General features: G+C 35.6%; 1 protein-coding gene across 1 annotated transcript in view; it reads right to left on the reverse strand.

The window, feature by feature from the left end:
* Positions 1–21,603, reverse strand: part of GPC5 (glypican 5) — a 657,195-nt gene that overhangs the window by 413,179 nt on the left and 222,413 nt on the right. The window contains exon 8 of the mRNA XM_085226445.1: positions 4,183–4,303. Coding sequence (XP_085082571.1) covers positions 4,183–4,303 — 121 coding nt within the window. The remainder of the gene's footprint in view (positions 1–4,182; positions 4,304–21,603) is intronic.

Raw genomic sequence — 21,603 nt, forward strand, 5'->3', positions numbered from 1 at the left:
GTTAGAGTATTTTAAACAGAATAGACCCTAGAAATCAAAGACTATGTTTAAGCACCAAATTTACATATTTTAAAGCAGATTATTTTCTATGGATTTTAAACACTTCTGTATCTATATAGCAAGAAAACAGGAAACACTAGGACAGCCTTATTCTTTTCTACAGGAAGGGCAAAATAAAATCTATTTGATCAAATTTGATTTCTTTTCTCATGTACATATTAAAGATGATCATGAGAGAATGTTTAATGTATCTGTTCTTCTGCTTCTTGGTAATATTTGCCATTTCTACAATAAATGTGCAGTGTGATTTTCTGAGAGCTCACTGGACTCTCCCTCAATGAGCCTTCCCTCCTTTTTCTTCGCATGGAGGAATTCAATTCCACACCTTACTTCATGTGCACTTCTATGTCACATGCCATTTTGTCAGACTGCCCCTCTGCTGCCATCTGTCACACAGCAAAAAATGTGAAAGAATCTTGGTGGAAAGGCTGAACTACTGTCACACCACTACCATCTGCCTCTGATACAACTGGCCAAAATAAGAAAAGGTGAAGCATTACTTTCAGAGCAGCCCTCATAATTTCCATCTTGCCTTCCTGTTAAGATCCTTGAAAGTATGAAGGGAAATATAGTGAAACTGATGAGAAAAGGTGCCGTTTGCTTTGATGTAAGAGAAAGGAAAGTTTCAGAAAGCAATGCGGTTTTTCTTCTTCTACATAGTAGAGGTAGTTACTTTTTCTTTTCCAGATGGGCAAAGGATCCGGACTGATTTCTAAATCTGCGTTAAATTATCTACTCTAAATGCCGAACTGGTTATCCTCTTCAAACTAGTAATTAGCCTCTCTTTTGTTTTATATATATGTGTGTTTATTTTTTTACTATTAGAGATAAATGCGTAATCATAAAATCAGATTTGTTCGGATATGTATTTTTGAGTTCCTGTCTGAACTGTACCTACAATCTCAGTCAATTTATTGCAAGTACTTTGCTCCAGATCAGTCTTCTTTAATAGCAAAAAGCCTCATTTTCGAGTACACTTCAGATTTGCTTATTGTTTGGTGACCCTGTGGTGCAACATACCCTTTGAAAAAGCAGAAGGATGAAGCAAACAAAAAGATACAGTGTACCTGCTAAATATTTCCCCTTAGAAAATGACACATTTCTGGTTTGTGTGTTTAAACTCCTCAGAAACAGAGCACAAAGGTGAAATCCTTGAAACATTTGCAGGTGTTTGTAGCGTAGATGCCAACTTGTGCGCAATGTACCCAAACTCCTTTTATAAACTAGAGGCTAAAGATCTACTATGTGTATACTTAAGAGTAACTCAGATTTGGCCAAAAGAACAGCTCTCCAAGCTCCACGGATTATAACTACACTAAATTCTGATTACAGAAATGAATCCCATCCTTGCTGTAAACAGATGTCGTATGTTACCTCTGGTTACACAGCATTATTGTGCCTTTCACAATATTTATTATGAAAAGTACCAGAAGCAAAGCCTCCAATTCTTTGCTGGGCACTGATATTTACCAAGTGCACGTCTCAGTCCTAAAGGCCTTGGTACCATGACAGGGTATACAAGTAGAAGAAAATCTGGCTATACTTAGGCTGGTACACAGAGATCTTACTGTGATTGAGAAGGAGGGATGGTACCCTACTATGGCATCATGAGACAGAGAGCAGTGCTGCTTTGATATCTCACACCTTGAAATATTTAAAGGCTGATGTGAAGGGTCATATAAAACTGAATTGCTACTTATTTCCATTTCATAATACAGACAGAAAATTGCTACATTTCATGCTCCATATGAAACACAACTAAATAACAAAATTGGACTTACTAGCAAGCAAAGTTACAGCAACATGGAATTTATATGAAAATTTATATAAAAGTATATATAGTTGCCTACAGAAATAGAAGATTACATATCGTGCTGGCAGCCTTAATGCTGAATTAGAGTATAGAAACATCTACAGACTGAAGGAATTACTAGTTATGAAAAGCAAGAGAAATATGATTTTTTAATTATTTTTTTTTTACTAAATTACTAAATTAAGCTGTTGTAATGCAGTATTACTGCTTGGATAGACAGCAGGAATTAAGTATAGAAGGAGGACTTCTGCCTGAGAGGTGACACCACAATCTATTAAACTCTCCTTATTTAATCTTTTCTTTGTAAGCTTAATATGTGATTCATCCTTTTCATATCACAGAAGACACAAAGGTGAGGTTTTGTATTTGAATCTCTAATTTACCCTTGCTATCCTCCTTTTCCAGGCAGTAAAAGCTATTGAAGAAAGCTTTTTCTGTAATTTCTTCAACCTTTTTATCTGAGGAAAAACAGGTATATATTGGGTCTCTAAGGTATTTGTTGCTCTTTTTATCCCCTGACCCTATTTCTATACTCAGAGCTACAAGAAAGGAAACTATAACATAGAAACATAATGTATTTGCAGGTTAGCTGGACTCACAGTATATAGACTGTAAGTCTTTCTTTCCAAGATTCCATCCAGCCTTTGGGGACAAGGGCAAATAAGCTTTCAAAATGAAATGCCTTATAATGGAATTGTTCTATTCCATTCTTTTAGATCCTTACCCAAGGAGGGAGTAACACAACTCCTGGTCTCTAGAGGAAAACAACACAATAAACTGTACTGTGCAGTTTTAATATCAAAGAGTGGGCATACCTGACAGATGAAAGACCTTAAGATTTACCCAGTAAGATTTACAATGTTATTCTTTGCCAAATAACTTTTAGTTCTTAATTAAGCCACAGCATCTTTTTCAAGGCAAAATTGTATTTATTTTCTTACCATTTTGGCACTATTTTAATAAAGAAGTAGAGACATATGCATGCTAAAGCTGGAGGGTTAAAAGGGATATTTCTTTCTAGGAGGAAGGAATAGTGATTATAATTCTAATATAAATAAAGAAATGATTATATTCCTAACATAAGAAAAGGAATCTGGATGCCACTTCTCCCAGAATATAATTACTGATGAAAAATATTTTTTCTGTTATTATTTTTTCTTTTCCTACTTTAGCATTCTTTTCTCTGTTGTTATTAAACAATTTTTATTTTTATTTTTATTTTTATTTTTATTTTTTAGAAATAGAGCAACCATGAGAATTCAACATGAAGATCCTGATAATCTTAGAATGGCCTGCATATTTCAACTACAGAAACCATTTTGGAGACAGTACTTAAAAGTTGCCAAGAAGAAGGAAAAACAAAATTAAAGCAAGTCTTTAAATGGAACCAAATGCACTAGGCAAGACAAACCTGTTTAATTCATAATTTTCATGCTTGGGAAATGAGTTAGAGAAGGAGAATGGAGAGGGAAATCTGCCAAGTTTGCATGCCCCCCCTAATTAGACTCTTTTTCATCAAAAAGAGAGGTTGTTGCGCTAAACAGGACAATGACAGAAGATGCCAATAGAGAAGTTTGTATCACTGAGTTTTCAGATCATAGTAGAAAAATATATTTTCTAATTGAAGTGCAGAGTTGCCAGCAAGAATTTTGTTGCTTTCAACACAGTCAGATACTTTGTCCTATTGTCACGGCTCTCCATGTATATAGATAGTAATGAGTATAGCAAACCGTACATGCAGTGTTTTTAATGTATTACAATACTATAATTGTAGTAGGACCATGTTGTACTTCAATGCTTTATAAGCCTTAAATTTAGTAATTCACTCATATGTGCATCAGGTAGTGAACACCAACTTCTCTAGTAGGCAAGTTATTGTTCAAACTTTCTAGTATTTCTGTCTGATTCCTAAACAATAAACTTCACAGCAACAGTGATTAAGATTTTGATTTAGAAAAGAGAGATGATGGAAATTACCTTCTAATTGTTTTTAAATATACGCAGCCAGTTAATATCTCTAAATTATACTTTTGTTCTTCTGTAGGCTTAATACACAGCTGTGTATGGCCCAGCTGCCACTCTTAAACCCTACACTCGTCTACCATATGCAAACTTTTTCACTACATCATTTTTAATAACTTAAGTGAGAAGGATTAAACAGGGTAGGGTATTGTATTTTTTTTTGTGTGTTGCTGTACATGGAGCAATGACTTGAATTAACAATTACCCTATAACATACAGTAAATTCATATGTTCACCACTAGATTGTTTTTAGTTCTATACTACATATAGAGATAGAAGCAACTTACCTGAATAATATGTTTCAGTTTGTCAATAATTTGATTTATTACAGGATCTGTTCCTTTCACTCTTACTTCAGGATTCCCAGACTGAGCTTTGATTCCACTGCCAACCACACGATGAGTATAGCTATTTGAATATAGAAACACACACAAAGATGTAACTTATTCTGCCCTCACTCATTTTCTAGTTCATATTAACTCAATTCTCATGGCACCAACATTACACTTTAATGAGATGCATTAATTTTGTGCATATATTTCTAATAGAAAAGAAATATAGTATAATATAGTTATTTTATCTCACAAAGTTGTGTTATTTGTTATTGTTTTAATTTTGCTGCAAACTTTAATGAGAAAAGTGTTATCTACATTTTGTAGGAAGAAACATTTCTCTTTGCATACTTTTTATCTCCATTTTATTTTTTGTTAAATACAAACGGCACAGTGATTGCCTAAATGCATAACATTTTAGGTTTTGGAAAAAAAAAAAAACAACATTCCATATTCTACATACATTTATGTTTGGAACTATATCTGAAGTTTCTTAGCATTTCTGTGAATGCACAAGTAGCTTGAATATGTATTGTAGGACAATAGCCAAATTATGCACAAATTATTTGGCATTACATAACTGATGCAAGTACACAGAAGGCCAAAATTTATTTAGTGGATGGATATGCATAAAATAAGCCAGATAAATGTTCATTTAAGTTCGTATCAATGTAGTAAGTAAAGCAGTGGTTCTAACAGGTTAATATATCAAAACTCCAAATGCCAATACTAAAAATAACCATTTAGCAGAATTCTATGGCTTATGAAGGTGCAATTCTTCAGCTTCCTATTTTTTATGTAATACTGAAGTTATGCAAGAAAAAAACGAATTGCTAACTTATCATAGATACTGTGCATTATGCAAATATCCTCCGTATGTTATGTTTTGTCTACATACTCTACAAAAAATTAGCTTTATATATCTCTGTCTTAAAACTATTTTGCCAGCTGTTATGCTGATAAAAAGAAAGGAAGGAACCCTATTAGGAACAGAGGATAGAAATGCCTAATGTTTGCCTATCAGATCTGCAGATGAGCATAGGCAAGATAGCATATTCAAATTCTGCCAAATATGAGTTTTAAGAAAATTGCTGCAAGTCCTCTTAGCTTCACAAAAAAAAAAAAAAAAAAAAAAAAAAAAAAAAAAAAAAGCTACATGTATGAAGCAATCACAGGAAAATTAACCTGCCACTGAGTTTGCAGAAAGTTCTGAAGTATAAGTCTGAGGGGCAAGGACTCTTTACCCTTGGGCCATTGTATGTGAAAAGTACTCAAGGGGAGAAATTTAATGTTCATCATTGCTTTTAATATGGATATCTCTGGCAGGAGGAACTGGGAAAAGGAATTACCAAAAAGATGAAGAGGACTATGATCTGAGTAACAGTTGATGGGAATTAGCATACAGAAAAGAATATGGAAAGAGAATGAAAGGTAAAGTTACAAAGAGAGGAAAGGGGAAAAAGTGTGGAGAAAGAAAGAAAATGAAAGCCCTTTAGAAGTATGAACTTTTTTTCCTCCCTTAACTGTATTTATGAGAATGTTAAATAATGAATGCTGTTCATTAAAGCAAAGTTGCCACATAGCAACAATATTTTGTCTTTGATGTTTGCTTAAATATCAGCTTAAGTAAGTGAGATTCAGTACGTTCTTGAAGAAGCATACAAGGACACAGATACCATTCCTAAAATGACAGTGGCCACATTCTTAGATATAAAATAACTCTATTGTACAGAATAACTAAATTTTCCATAGAACTGATAGCACAGTTTGCCTTTGTGCAGATATTACAAGAAGGTATGTTTTAGACTTCACGTTCATAGAATCATAGGATCATAAAATGGGTTTGGTTGGAAGAGACCTTAAAATCATTGAGTTCCAACCACCTACCATGGGCAGGGTTGCCAACCACTAAATCAGGCTTTCCAGACACTCTGCATTCTGTTGTGTGGGAGCCCAAAGGCTGGACACAGTACGTCAGACAGGGTCTCTTCAAATACTTGGAAAGTGAACTAAGTCTGAAGCACTGCAATTTTTTTTAATGACTTTTAATGGACAAAGATCCAGCTGTCTTTGACTGTTGAAATCCTTTACAGCATTTGGTTTCCCATAAAAAGTACCAAAATTCTAAACCTAAATACAGCTCTGTGCATGCTAATGAGGAACAGTGTTCTCTCTATTTCATAAAATCATAACATCATAGAATGGGTTGGGTTGAAAAGGACCACAATGATCACCGAGTTTCAACCCCCCGGCTATGTGCACCACTAGATAAGGCTGCCCAGAGCTACAATGCTAGTAAATATAATACAAAATTTAAATTCTATTATGTATCATGCTATTGTAGCAACGATTACCTAGGATTAGACACAAGTTAAAGATCCTAGCATTATTCATTCTTCATTAGAGCAAATATATTGTTAGTTGTATTTAGGGCACACTGTATCAGCTAAACGTAAATACTAAAAAAAAATGTGCCTGTTACTAAAGCCCTTACTGAGCCCATCACTGATTTTCTAGCTATTCTATTACTTGGAATAGATGATAATATTGCACAATCAGGACAAGTCATAATGAAGTTAGTGCAGTTCACTGGAATTTGGAAATTGAAAGAAGTTTAAAAAATATACATTCATAGTAATATTGAATAAAATGATTATGTGAAAGGCTGATATTCTTCACAGCAAAGTATTTTGGTTTATAGCAGACAGCTTTTTATGCCCATGCAGTGACACAGTAAAGATTTGCATAGGGCTATATACAAAATCTGCAGCCCTCCTACTAAACTAACACAACAAAAAAAAGTCTGGATGTTCATACTCACATGTAGTGCAAGTGGGCATGCTCTAGCCTGGAAATATCCCTGTCCTCAATTCTTGTGCCTGCCCTGATGACTTTGTAAAGAAATTGAGCTTGGTAAGCATTTTATACAATAACTACCAGGCTACCTTTCCCTCTTGTAAGGAAAGAATCCATTCAGTCACTAGCCTGTCAAAGAATCTACTCACATTAATTGTTCAAATTACATCTTTGCTGACTGCTCAGAGGCAGGGTTTTCTTTTGCAGCTGAGAACGGGGAAGAGTAAGAAGCTGAAGCAAAGATAAGAAGTGCATTATGTAGTGACAAGCAGCACTCTAAGGCTTGATAATAGTACATTTTTAAGCGTATTGGCATTGAACAGGTAGATCATTAAGTGCTGAGATTAACAGCCTTCATATTACTTGATATTACATTCTCTAAACTATTTAGCACCCTCCTGTTTTCTTTTCAGTTCTTGGCTTTTCTCTCACCCATGGCTGGCACAATCTGTTCCATCTCTGAAAGAAGCGAATTTGTAATTCCTCTCTGTTTCCTAGTGCCTGCAGTCTCTTCCTCCACAACTATGTTCCTAAGTAGAACAGAGCACTGCCTGGACTAAAATGTTCGCAGATGAAACAGCTGCCTTGAAAACAGCATAAACCCTTATCTGCACCAACTAATACATTCCATCCCACCCTCCTGACGTTTTTGTCTGTTACAGACCCCAGGAGTCCACAAATAACACACAAAATTACATTCACAGTAATCACAGAGAAAGCATTGGGTCCAACTTCTGCATGTTTCAAAGGATTTATCTTCAGGCCTACTAAACGTTCTACCCTATTACCAGCTTGACTCTCACAGGAGCTACTTCTTTCTATCTCCAGAAATCCTCATATAAAGCGCTGCATTATTTAAACCTTGAAATATTTGCAATCTTTCAAGATATTTTGTTTCTTTTTTTTATTATTTTTGTATGTAGGGAGAATTTGATCTCGAAGTTAATCTTCAAGGTTCTGGATGCCAATTTTTATCCAGAAACACATCTAATAAAATTTCACATATGGAAAGGAAAAAGGTAAATTACTAAGAAAAGTACTTATCTGGTTGGAACAGAAGAATAAAATCCTATTTTGGAAGCTGGAATCAAGCAAGCCTTTCCCCAATACAATCTTTGTTATCAGTTAACAGCATAAATGCTGAATAGTGTTTTTCAAGATGGAGGTCTCAGTACCAAATGTGAATACACTCAACATACTGAAGTAAATGAAACTATCTGGTTATATTTTATTCCTGATATTGAAAAATCAAGCATATATTAAATCTTGCCTCCCTTAAAAGTGATCCAGATTTGAGCAGTTGACTTTAAAACCCGTCATTTGACTTTGAGTCTTTTGTAATTACAGGCTCACAAATCAGGTTGAAAACCCTTTTTCTTTCTTCAAATGTATAATAAGGCATTGACAAAGCCTTATGAAGTATTGTTTTATTAATTCTTACAGCAATATAAAATTCATTGAAGTCAGCATGTTCTTTGCAGAAAAAAAAAAATATATAATTTTACTTATATACTGCTGTTTAATTTTCAAGATATATAATTGTGTTAAATTGATAAATATTATAAATAAAACATCTTCACACATTCTAATGTGGACTAAATGATCTGTCAGAACAAAATATTCTATTGGGAATTTGAGCATGATACACAAAACTTCATCCCTGTAGACTTTAATTTACATGCAAAATATGTTTCTGTTTAGTTAGGGGAAAAATATAAAAATCTCAGACTCTTGGTTTGAGAGACTTCATTCATTATAAAGTTTTAATACAACATTAATCAGTTTTTGTTTCTTTTACTTCTAATGTGCAAGTAATTAAAAAAATTTTAAGGATCCCCACAGAGGTAGTCCAACTTGGGCAAGTGTTGCTCAAATATGAATCCTGGGGAAAAAAATATAATAAATAATAAAAAATTCTTGCTAGAGAAGTAATAGATCCACCATCTGTGCTCATTTCTGTGCAAGCATGGTAATGTATCATAACACTTTAATCGGCAGACTTGGTCCCCAAGTACCATTCATTTTCATCAACACTAAAAAAAAAAAAAAGAACACCAATATATTTGTATTCTATAAACATATTTTAAAATGATGAATAGCAAGTTGCCCATTCTCTGAGTTCAATACATGAATATTAATATAAATACCCTATTATTTTATATTGCATTTATGAATTCAGCTTTGATTCTTACATATGATTGTAACAGTAACTCTGTTAAAAGAGAAGGTCATGCTCTATTGGCTATCAATAATTTCTTGGTTCTTACAATTAGAAAAGCTATTAGAAGTCATATATATATATATGAATTCTGTTAAGAATCAGCCAGAACTATGGGCATAATACTTAAGAGATCTGTATCTCTATATTACTTCAATGTGAATAATCTACATTGCATTGTGATTGCAATAAATATTGATACATCATATTTACTGTCAACAACTGACCATGATTTCTCATCCCTTTACACTAGATTTATGTAGCTATAACAGCACAGAATAGATACCATTGAGTATGAAATCAGTGCTAAAAATGGGCCTGAGCTACTAAGTTTTGATCTAGATCTAAACTTCCCCAGAATTCAACCCAGTACTGGCAGCATTTTCTTCCTATGTGTTGCCTGGAGAAGAAACTATAGCTGAACAACTAGACCTACTAGGAGCAGTTGCTCAAACTCTTTCAATACCCTTGTCTAAATTTTAAGAGTCAATGCCTTCGACAGGTGGCAAGGATGGGCAGAAGGCTGGCATAATCTAAACATACCGTGTGTATAGCCCATTGCACAGCATAGGCTGCAGAAATATCCTCAACTCCAGAATATCTCCAGGACACTCTTTCAGCAGCTGGCTGAAGTAAGCACTGAAATGCCAGGGAAATGGCTTAAAACTGACCACTTGCTGTGGAATTTTCTGAAAGTTCTGGTTAGATATAATATACAAAAGAGCAAATTATATAACTGTAAAAATAATTTCTTTATTACAGATGCCCTCTTGGTAAAAACAATAAAAAAACTTTAATTCACCTCTTTTAATCAGCATTGATACAGTAACCAATTTACACTTTTTGCAATATACGCCTCCTTCACAAATTGTTTTCTTTCCATGTTTTAGTGTGGAAAAGTAGACATTCATGTACTGTGATTGCTAAGGGACTTGTTTTGTTCAAATTCTCATTATAATTAAATAAAAAAATTCTAATTAATTTACAGGTTAGGCTGCAAGCAAGCACTCATTTTTATAGAGGTTCACTGTGTTTCAAGAAGGTATGAAAATGCAATGTGTCTGCTCCATTTTGTTTTGCATTGGTTCTGTTTTTGTATTTTTCAATCTCAGGATATTTTTTTAAAATTCATTCCCTATTTGGTTGTTTTCTGATTACTGATTACTGCTGCTTTATGCCTGCTACTGCTAACTTCATCACTGCTTGACATTTTAAGACTACAGGTAATTGATTTTTTTTCAAAATTTAGTCTTTATATTGTTTCAAAAACTCAAGAACTATAAGAATTCAAGAACTGTAAGACTTCTTATTTAAAAATTAACATGGAAATTAATCATCTTCTCAATTAATTGTACCAACTGTATTAGTTGTCTATGTATTAGCTATCTGTGCTGCAAAATGTACTCCACAAAGAACAAGACAAAAAACCTTCAATAGCAGCACTATCCTGACAAAATTAATCCGTGTTGAATGTTACACACCCAAAATCATTTAATGAAAATGAGGGAATTCCTCACTCTCACAATCTCTACATTCTCTGCAGAGGCAAAAGAAGAAGCACCTGAGTGGGAACTCCTATCAATCTTTATTGCTCCTTAGCAAAAAATATGTTCCAGTAATTGCATGCTATGCTGAAGAGAAAAGAACTGAAGGTGAGCTTTGAGACAGATATTTCATTTAAACTAGGTGCCTTGGGTAAGTCACATGTTTAAAACTGAGAAAATAAATTCTTATTACGTTTGAAAATAACTAAACCACAGACATATGCAAGTACACTAAATCTAGATAACTAAGGACAACAACATCTCCATCTTCTTGTAGTATTCTTGAAACCTTCTTACAACCTTAATAATTCTACAGTAGCTTCAGTTAATGGAGCAATGAAATGAGAGATATTAATGATCATAAACAAGCACATAAATGTTTATAGAAGATTGCTGGCAAAACAAAAGGATCTATCTTGGAGAAACAATATAAAACAACTTGGAAATGCAAAGCTGTCAAGCCTAATTAGTCTAAAACTGAGAAACCTGCTTCCTGTATACATCATTAAAATATATCTGCTTGGAAACAGCAAAAGGATAATGTAATTATGACACTATGTAGGACAGCAAATCTTGGAGAGAAAAGTCTGACATTTTATATTTTCATATGATGCTTCAGCACACAAACCAAAGTATCTGCTAGAGACTTAGAATGTCTTGATAATTTTAGGACTAATATCTGACAAAATGCTGACAAGGTCAATATTCTCTGCACAGCAGCATGGCATGGGCATTACTCCACTACAAATAACGCTAAAGGTGCACTCCCACAATCCATTCTTTGTTATTGAGTGGTTGTATTTTTCTGAAGTTATTCATAGAAAATAACCAGAAAATGACAGTTAAGTTATGGTGAAAGACTATCAAGCAGATAATAAACTTGAATATCATTACTGACAAAAGAAAAAAAAAAAGTCACTCAGCAAATAAAGGTCAAATGAAGGAATCAACCTAAGTTGCTGTGCAATGCTGAGTGAAATGCAATTTCAGCAAATTCAGATCCTCACATGAGCCACCTGGTAGATCTTTTCTGTTTATTCTTAACAAGTGAACTTCCGTTTGGTGGTAAAGCTGCTTTCACTGGTGCTCTCTGTTGTCGGATTACACTCAGAGTTAGCAAAAGATTGATAGATTAGTAATAAATAAATATAGATGTATGATCAGTCTCTGTGACATTGGATTCATCGTATTATCCTAGTTTTCCTGAATGTGCATGAACAACATTCTGAAAACTATGATTTGGTGACATTTATCCAACCTACGATATTTTTCATCTTAAATGTTTTATGACTCCTACATGCTTCACGTTAATTGTGCGGAATTTTTGTTGTTGTTGTTTTCACCTAATATAAAATATTACACTACAATATCACCTAAAATATTTCTGGTTTTTATACTGAAAAACCGTAGAGAATATAACATTATGTGTTGAGGACATATAAGACGCAACTGTCTCTTCATTAAAACCAGTCTTAAAATTACTCGGTGTACTGGGTCTGGCTGGGATGGAGTTAACTTTTCCCATGGTTACACTATCATCTACATAGTGCTGTGTAGCTGGTGCACTTGTAGCTAAAGAAGCGTGCATATCACGCCAATGTTTTATCTATTGCTGAGCAGTGCTGGCACAGCATCGAGACTTTGCCACCCCCCCAAAGCCTCTGGGCTAGGATTGAGCAAGAGGTGAGGTAGGGACATTATCAGGACAGCTGACCTAAACTGGCCAAAGAGATACTCCATACTGTATGGCATCACAGCAATAAAAGCTGGGGAAGAAGTTTCCTTTCAGTCAAGGTGTCTGTCCTCCTGAATAATTGCTATACATATCGAGGTCCTGCTTCCTAAGACGTGAACAAACACTACTTCATGATCGGAAATGGAGAATTTTTTCTCTCCTCACTTCCACTGGACCTTTGCTTCTATTTTTGTTTGTCTGTTGTTCATTTGTATATTTTTCTCTTTTCCCTTTAATTAAATTATCAACAATTCTTTTTTTTTTCTCATTCTATTTTTTCCCCCTCCTCTTCCTTTGAGGAGAGGGAAGAGAGAGAGCAGTGTGGTGGAGTTTAAGTTGGCCATCAGTGTGAGATCACCACATTCAAGCATGCTGTCTTCATGTATAGCTCTGTGGTAGAAAAATCAGCTCCCAGCTGCACTGCTATAAAGTTTGGACTGGTTTTATCTTTCCAAAAATATAAAAATATCAAGCAAATTACTTTTTTTTTAAAAAAAAAAGTGTTTTAACAATAATTAGAAGTTTGTTCAGCTACTAACCCATAACTGTTTTCTTATTTCACAGCTCTGTAATTCACAGTGCCTTTTCTGAACACGTTACATGATTGCAAAACACCTTCATTATCACCTCTTAGAGTAAAATGAATAGCTTGTGAGAAACAAATACAGAACTACAGGTCAGAACTCTACAGTGTGCTGTATTCCATTAAATAATACAATCAAGCATTACACAGAGATATGAGTATAATACCTGTTATGTGCTTGTCTTACCTAATTTGTACATGAGTTTAAGTGCTTTTCAGAATGCCATATTGAAAAGCAACTGAGTAAAGGTCTCATTCTTTACTGGTCTTTAACTAGCCTTATACCAAAGATAAATATGGCTGTATTAACTTTCTTAATTTTTGGTGCTTTCCATCCTCCATGATAGGCACATTTATCTGATTTTTAAAGCATTTCAGGACAAATCAGGCTTTAAGAATACAAGTTCAATATAAAGTTATGTTCAAAGGCATTGATATATATATGAAGAGCTTCAGATTCAGAAGCCACTTTTAGCAGAACAAGCAATTGTAGTGTCTGTAGAAGATTAAGAGGCTATGTATAAAGGCACAAGAAAAGTATTTGAGCTAAACCACTATCCTTCATTTTAAATTTTGTTAGATTAAATTGTATAAATACCACAAAAGCATATTTTAAATAATAAATACTATTAGTAAATAATAATACAAAGTACATCATAATACAGGTGAAATAAGAAGGGATAAAACACATTTGAAAATGTTTCAGTGTTTTTCACATTTCAGCCCAGCCGTTCTTGCAGTTATTTACAGTGTAACACCATATTTAATATTTATTTGAAAAAGAGAATTCCTTCTTCAACCTTTGTGGTCATGACCTACATGGTTATATATGTCACCACTGGTGACAAGTGACAGGACGGGGGGAAATGGCCTCAAGTTGCACCTGGGTAAGTTTAGGTCAGATATCAGGAAAAACTTCTTTACAGAAAGGGTTGTTACGCACTGGAATATGTTCCCCAGAGAGATGGTTGAGTCACCATCCCTGAATGTGTTTAGATACCCTTTGGAAGTGGTGCTCAGGACATGATTTAGCAGAGGGTTGTTAGAGTTAGGGTAGTATGGTTAGATTACAGTTGGACTTGATGATCTTTAAGGTCTCTTCCAACCTGAGCAATTCTATGATTCTATAATTTTCTCTCTTTATCTGTCTCTCTCTCTCTCTCTCTGAGCCAATAATACACTCATAGCCATTATTGTATTATTTAAAGATAGGGATTGTATTGGAGGTTTCAGAGTTTTAACAAACTTTTTTGTTTTCCCTTTCTTCACAACTTCCCTTCTTATGTCTTTATTCAAAGACAAGCTCTCTTTCAAAAACAAAGAAATTTATTACTTTCACTTATCACATTGAGTTACAGTTTTCTTCTAGATCTAAATGCATGGATGTAGTTAAATTTAATTATTTTCTCTTCATTGAATAAAGGGTCATTGTCCAACAGCAATTAAAATACTTTTTAGAGAAGGATAAAGAAGTTCATCATTGTGGTTTAACCTGATAGGCAGCTGTCTCGCTCCGATTTATAGGAGGTTCTTTTAATATCTGTATACCCAGCATGAGATTAAGAAACAACAATTCAAATGTTGGTTCAACCAGTTTATTACGGATCTTAATCAGGGAGATGGGGAAGGGAGGATGGACACTATTATGAATTAGGGTGATGGGGAAGGGAAGGAGGGCGATAGAAAAGATAGGAAAGAAGAAGCAAGGAGTCTTTATAGGAAGCAAGAGGGAGATAGTCACCACCATGGATCCAGCGTGGTTTGTAGTTCAGTCATTGATCTTCAGTAGTGGTGGGTTGTCAGGAAGTGTTGTTCTGTTGACAACGGTGACAACAGTGACCATGGCAATGATGGCCCCTTTTCAGTGGTTTCAAAGTGGTCGAGTCAGCTGTCTTAGGAGTGACAGCTCAAACCCAAGGTGGTTGAGTCAGCTCTTCTTGGAGTGGCAGCTTCTGGCTTTGGGATCTCAGTGGAAACTCCTTTGTTCCTATCTCCCTGGCCTTGCCAGCAGATAAGAGGGAGCAGAGAGGCTCCAACTTGTATCTTGCCTTCACAGGATGCAGTAGCATCATCCCACAGTCTCTCATAGCAAGCTGGAGTTATTTGGTCACAGGCTAGATTTTCTGCCAGTAAACTGTCCTGAGCACTATCTTCCAAAGGCAAACCGCTAAAATTGTCTACACAGTGATGTTGATAGCCACACAGCAACATCCATCACTCATCTTTTAGACGAGTCAGTCTTATCACAAGAAATACCTCAGGAAGCAAGCTTTGAGCCAAAAAACAAAGAAGGATTCTCACAGCAGCTTAGCACACTGTGAGATAAGGGAGAAAATTGGAGAGAAAAAAAAAAAAAAAAAAAACAAACAACAACAACAACAACAAAACTTGGGATAAAAACTACTTACTAAGACAGAAAAAGAAAAGGAAAGTAATAATACTAATGATAATAATACAGTACAAGAAGTTGAAACGTCTGTGGTCCTGTGGAGCCAGTGCTCAGCAATAGCTAAAACATCAGTGTTTTATCAATATTGTTTTTCTTCCAAAGCTAAAGCAGCATCATACCAGACACTAAGAAGTAAACCAAGTCCATCCCAGATGAAAGCAGAGCAGTAATATTACCAGGACCTAATAAAATAACTGCTTCTTATTAGCCGTTTCTTTTACTTGATTGTGACAATATTACAACAAAAATATGAGAATGTCTCAGTTTCACGTTCCTCTTTTCATTCCCCTAAATCTTAGAAAAAATAGCAACTTCTAACAAATATGATATAGTTTTCCCATGAGAATGCCCTCAGAGGAACGAATACGACTCAATGATTTTCAGTTGTATTCTATTTGCCTATCTTCAACTATTTAAAAATAAGGCACCTACTGCCTAGACATCTATTGCTTAAGCTTCCTCTACAGTCAGAGTAGAATAGGGAGAAAAGAGAAGCTCCAAGGTTTCGAGGGAAATTCAGCACCTATTGTAAGATGAAATACTGATTATCCATCTTTATTGGACATGTCTCCTAGACAACTAGCCTAGACACTATGCTGAACTTTTAAATAACTAAACTGAAATGAGATTGCATTAGCCTTTGGGTTCGTATTGCTGAAATTAGAAGCCTACTGCAGCCAACGTATTATTCGCTCTGCTTTCCAGCATTCCATTTCTAAAATCATAGTAACTCCTACATACCTCTGTCATGGGAGGTACTATAAAAAAGTATGATTTAAATATTATCATATATTGATACATTGCTGTAATGGGAAGTTTGAATCTGAGCAGCAACAGGATGTCAAAGAATTTAGATATTTTGTTTCCAGCACGTGCAGTTCAGTGCAATCTAGAAAACAGTGCTGCTAATAGCAAGTTTTTATCTTTCTTTTTGTTCCTAATGAAACTTGAAGTATTTCTTTTACTGAAATACTCAGTAGATCCTGGCAAATTGAAGGAAAAAACCTATAAGAAATTTATATAGATTATAATGGACTGCTGGAAGCTAAAATCATTTCCCTAACAGAAGAAGAGTTCCAATTTCATCTTTTGGCATCAAAAGGAGAAGACTGCTGTGAGTTTGGAAGTGTCTAGAGTGAAGCTCTGTGTGACTGCTTATTATGCAGTCTAAACAGAGAATCAATCCAGACAACACTATTCTGAGATTTGATTTTTAACTTCACTTGTGACATTGTCTATGCTAAGAAATTAATGTCAAGTAAGGAACAATGGGTTCAAGGGTGATTAAGTCAAACAGGTTGTCTTTCCTAAGGGAAATGATGCCAAAGAAATAAAAGAAAATGAGGTTAAACTGCTGCCAAAATTATTCTTCAGGGAAACAGCACCTTGCTGCAAGTATTATATGTCTGAAAGCATTAATCTCGCATTGCAAATATATATATTTGTAGGAATAAATATTTGTATGTCTATGCATATATTACACATGTGTACAGATGTACATTTCTGTTATGATCTACATATTAAGACAAGCTTATTTATCTCCCTCTTGTATTGTAGAACTTAATGAAGTGATTAGATTGTTTATGAACAATGGCTTGATTTTTCAAACATTGCAATAATAGCAACCTTCAGTGCGAGAAGATACATCCTCCAGTAGTGTGGGAGTTGGGAAAGTGGGGTTTCTCAGCAGGTAAAACATTGAATCCAGAATTGGTGATGTCTCTTCCTCTCTTTTTCACTTTTTCTCTTAATGTTGCTAAGTAGCAAAAGACTTACTTGAATTTCCTGTAAAATCCTGCTTACATTGGTATAACTGTGGGAGGGCCAGTACAATAGGAAAACTGTTTTATAGAAATCTCCTGTTAAAGGTGACGCTTTTACCTCTTCTGTGCAGGTCTTGAATGACACAATTTTCTTAAGGAATAGAAGGGGATGTTAAGCAGCCTATAACATTTGGCTTATTTTTAAACTGCCAGGCAAAACGGAGGAGATGTGGACCTACAAATGAATTATCTGCTTCATAGAGTGGCAACCTTGGTAGAATACAGTGACTATCTCTTTGTAGCTGGGAAGTCAGCAGCATAGAAAAATGGCGTGTGAAGCTGCACAGCTACTAAGCAGAACAATGCACAAATCATAAGAGACAGCAGAAAGGTGGGCAAAGCAACAGAGTCTCAAATGGATCATATCACAATGAAAAATCAGAAACATACAAATGTTTCATTTCTGTCAATCCATGTCTATCTTGGTGGACAGAATGCACAGAGTAGAAAATTATAGTGCCAACTGCAGTATATCCTTTTAAGGTTGGACATTAAGTGATAACTCATCTGTAGATGAATTAACAATAGGCTCTTTGGCTGCAGTTTAACAAGATATTCGATCATTTGAAGCTCAGTGTTGAGCATAACACTTAAATTCTCCTTAAATTATCTTAAATTCTCCTACATGCAGCCAAACACCACTCTAGGCCCTCCAGCAATGCAGACATCAGGTTTGATCCAATGCATCCAAATTGAAAGCAGTTTCCCTAGTGGTAGCTAAGACTGACAGAAAGTGCTATGTATAAAATACAGTAATATCCCTGAATTCGGAAGTATCACTGATATTTAATTCTCAACTTGCTTTATGAATATACTGAGGATCTAACTGCATAGAAGGAATTATGATGAATTCATACTGTGCATTCACATTCAAATTATATTTCTTTTCAGAATCCCTGGAATCCCTTTATCTGAAGCTTGATCTAAGAACTGTAGGGTGTATACTTTAAGGAAAACACGTACATGCGGGCTGGTAATATGGTGCCTTACTTAAGCCCCTTGATAACTTTTCCAAGAAAATATGTTAACAGAGCTTACTTTCCACTTGTGTTTAAGGTTCTCACTGTGAATAAATCTATCAAATAACTTTCAGAGTGACTAACAGCTTTTCTGAAAACTTCATAATATTGATGCAGTAATTTTTAAAATGCAAATATGAGATAAAGAAGTTTCGTTTCTAATTCATTCTCTGAAAGCTTGAATCCAAGTCTGCCTCATAAATAAAGCTTTTGTCCTTCAGAAAAGAGCTTTTAGTTCTACATATCTTCCCCCAAAGTTCCCCCAAAAGTTCTGGTTATTACTTAATTTATATACTTGTGAATATACTCCATGGATATCTGAATTGCGACTGCTAGTTCTGTTCAGTTTTTTATTTTTCTGATATGGATCACACTGATTTTCTAAAACACGTTTTCATTCCTGCTCACTTTGTTTTGCATTTCATCCTTGGAAATAACGTTTTGTTTCTTTCAGACCAACTGATCTTTAAGTGTATGCATATATAACACACAGAGTCACTGACATAGCCTTGAAATTTTTCCATAAGATACAGACCCATTTGTCTGAATAGCATGGTAACACTTGTCACTTCAGACTGCCAAAATTCAGTAGAGCATTGTCTTATTTTAGTTCCTAGAAGCAGCTGATAAATTCCCACTTGCATCTTGTATTCCTATTTGTAATCCTGAAAGCTTGTGGAAGGCTGTCACTTGGTAGATCAGATTTTGCTCCTTACTGAAAATCATATTGGCACTGTTTTTTACAAGACTGCTGATACACTCTTCCTTTTGTCTGAGCAGCTTTTAAGAACTTAAGAACTTAAGATTTATCACCTTTTCCTAAACACCAAGACTATTTCTTCTCTTTTCTTCAGAGCTTTTCACAGTTGCCTTATCTTTAAAAAAAAAAAAAAAAAAAAAAAAAGAGGTCTGCTGGTCATAAGCCCAATGGCATTTATCTTCCACAAGCGCTAAGGACATACCTTCTCAAAAGCAGTTTGGCTACGTCTGTGTTACTCAGAACTTGATTCTGGAGCCTCTTTTTGCCTGTTAAACTCCCACTGTCCAATCTAGTTTTCTGTGATTTTTAGGTAGGGCATACTGAAGCACTGTGAGTGCTTTGTGGCAACCTTTCAGAGAGGTATTTTCCTGGCATGAAATAGAGGGTGTGCACTGGATGTACTATGAGGCACCTGGAGGCATTTAAGGATGCAATACTTCATGAGGTAGTTACACAGAGGTCTGTGGAATGGATACAGCCAGACATACTGTCTCTTAATAATGGCTCCTCGAGTGAGTTTTTCATAGCATTAAATAGTTCAGCACAAAGTTAGACGGTAGGATAACTAATTAGTCTTGAGAACGAACTGTTACATTACTCAAGCTTTCAGTTTAGCCATCTTTTACTTAAAGGTGTAAATATGCTCCAGTTATTTGTCTGCTACCATCTTACTATTTGATAGCCTCTCTACACTGATAGCTTATTTGTTCATGTTTGTTTGTTTGTTTGTTTGTTTGAATTCCATTATTTATCCCAGTAACTACTTGAACATCCCCATCAATATAGGACTTTCAGGAATGGGTAGCACATAATGCAGACATAGTATTTTTTTCAGACATTAGCATTCCATATTAACACAATGTGTTGGGAGGGAGTGTTGATCTGTCTGAGGGGAGAAGGGTACTACAGAGGGACCTGGATAGACTGGATTGATGGGCCAAGACAAACTGCATGAGTTTCAATAGGGAAAAGTGTCGGGTCCTGCATTTTGGTCACAACAACCCCAGGCAACCCTACAGGCTTGGGGAGGAGTGGCTGGAAAGCCGCCTGGCGGAAAGGGACCTTGGTGTACTGATGGACAGTCAGCTGAATATGAGCTAGCAGTGTGCCCTGGTGACCAAGAAGGCCAATGGCATCCTGGCTTGTATTAGGAATGGTGTGGTGTGCAGGACTAGGGAAGTCATCCTGCCCCTGTACTCGGCATTGGTGAGGTCTCATCTTGAGTACTGTGTTCAGTTTTCGGCACCTCAGTACAGAAAGGACACTGAGGTGCTAGAGCAGGTACAAAGAGAGGCAACAAGGCTTGTGAAGGGCTTGGAGAATATGCCATATGAGGAGACACTGAAAGAACTGGGGCTGTGTAGTCTGGGGAAAAGGAGGCTGAGGGGAGACCTTATTGCTCTCTTCCAATATCTGAAAGGTGCTTACAGCGAGAGCGGGATTGGTCTTTCCTCACTGGTGACAGGTGACAGGACAAGAGGAAATGGCCTCAAGTTGCACCAGGGGAAGTTTAGGTTGGATATCAGGAAACACTTATTTACAGGAAGGGTTGTTAAGCATTGGAATAGGCTCCCCAAGGAGATGGTTGAGTCACCATCTCTGGATGTGTTTAAAAACCATTTGGATGTGGTGCTCAAGTTGTTAGTTAGGGTAGTATGGCTAGGTCATGGTTGGACTCAATGATCTCTAATGTCTTTTCCAACCTGAGTGATTCTATGATTCTATGATTAATGTGTATTTTCTGTCATTACCAAGATCCATTCTTATGCTTTTCATTTGAAGAAGTTTTCAATTTAAGGTCTTGATCTTTCAATGAGTTTATTCATTGAAGGTGACCTCTTCATGCAGATAGTGAAAAATGAAGACCTCAGTTGATATTAGGATTATATTCATAATACCTTTGTTTTGAACGTCTTGAACAAATATTGAAATAAAGAGGTGTCAGTATATCCTGTTTTACCATTACTTATTTGAGAGTTGTTAATACAAAGCAGCAATACTATAAAAGAAGTATATAATAGAGACTTTCTAAACAGCTCCTTTTATTACCAAATCAGAGACTTGTTGCAGAATATTTGCCAGAGGTGACTTACTGAAATTTCCATCTCTCGAGAGAAGGTAAACCTCCAGGGTGGAATGGGGTAGATAAACTGTTCCAAGAGAGTTCCCTAAGCAAAGTGACCTGCAACCTTAGCTGTTAACAAATATCAGGGGAGCCTGGTATGACTGTAAGAAAAAAACGTGGAGTGCAGAGCAGGGTGGAGGTGCTATGGCCAAAGCCCGTGATCACCCTGAAGAGATGGGGACGTCATGATGCTGTTGAAAATAATTGCTCACAAATGTACATACTGTCAAAAAGTAGTACCATGAATGAGGCATGATTTTTTAG

Source organism: Meleagris gallopavo, chromosome 1 (assembly GCF_905368555.1).
Source record: "Meleagris gallopavo chromosome 1, MGAL_WU_HG_1.1, whole genome shotgun sequence".
Taxonomy (NCBI): domain Eukaryota; kingdom Metazoa; phylum Chordata; class Aves; order Galliformes; family Phasianidae; genus Meleagris; species Meleagris gallopavo.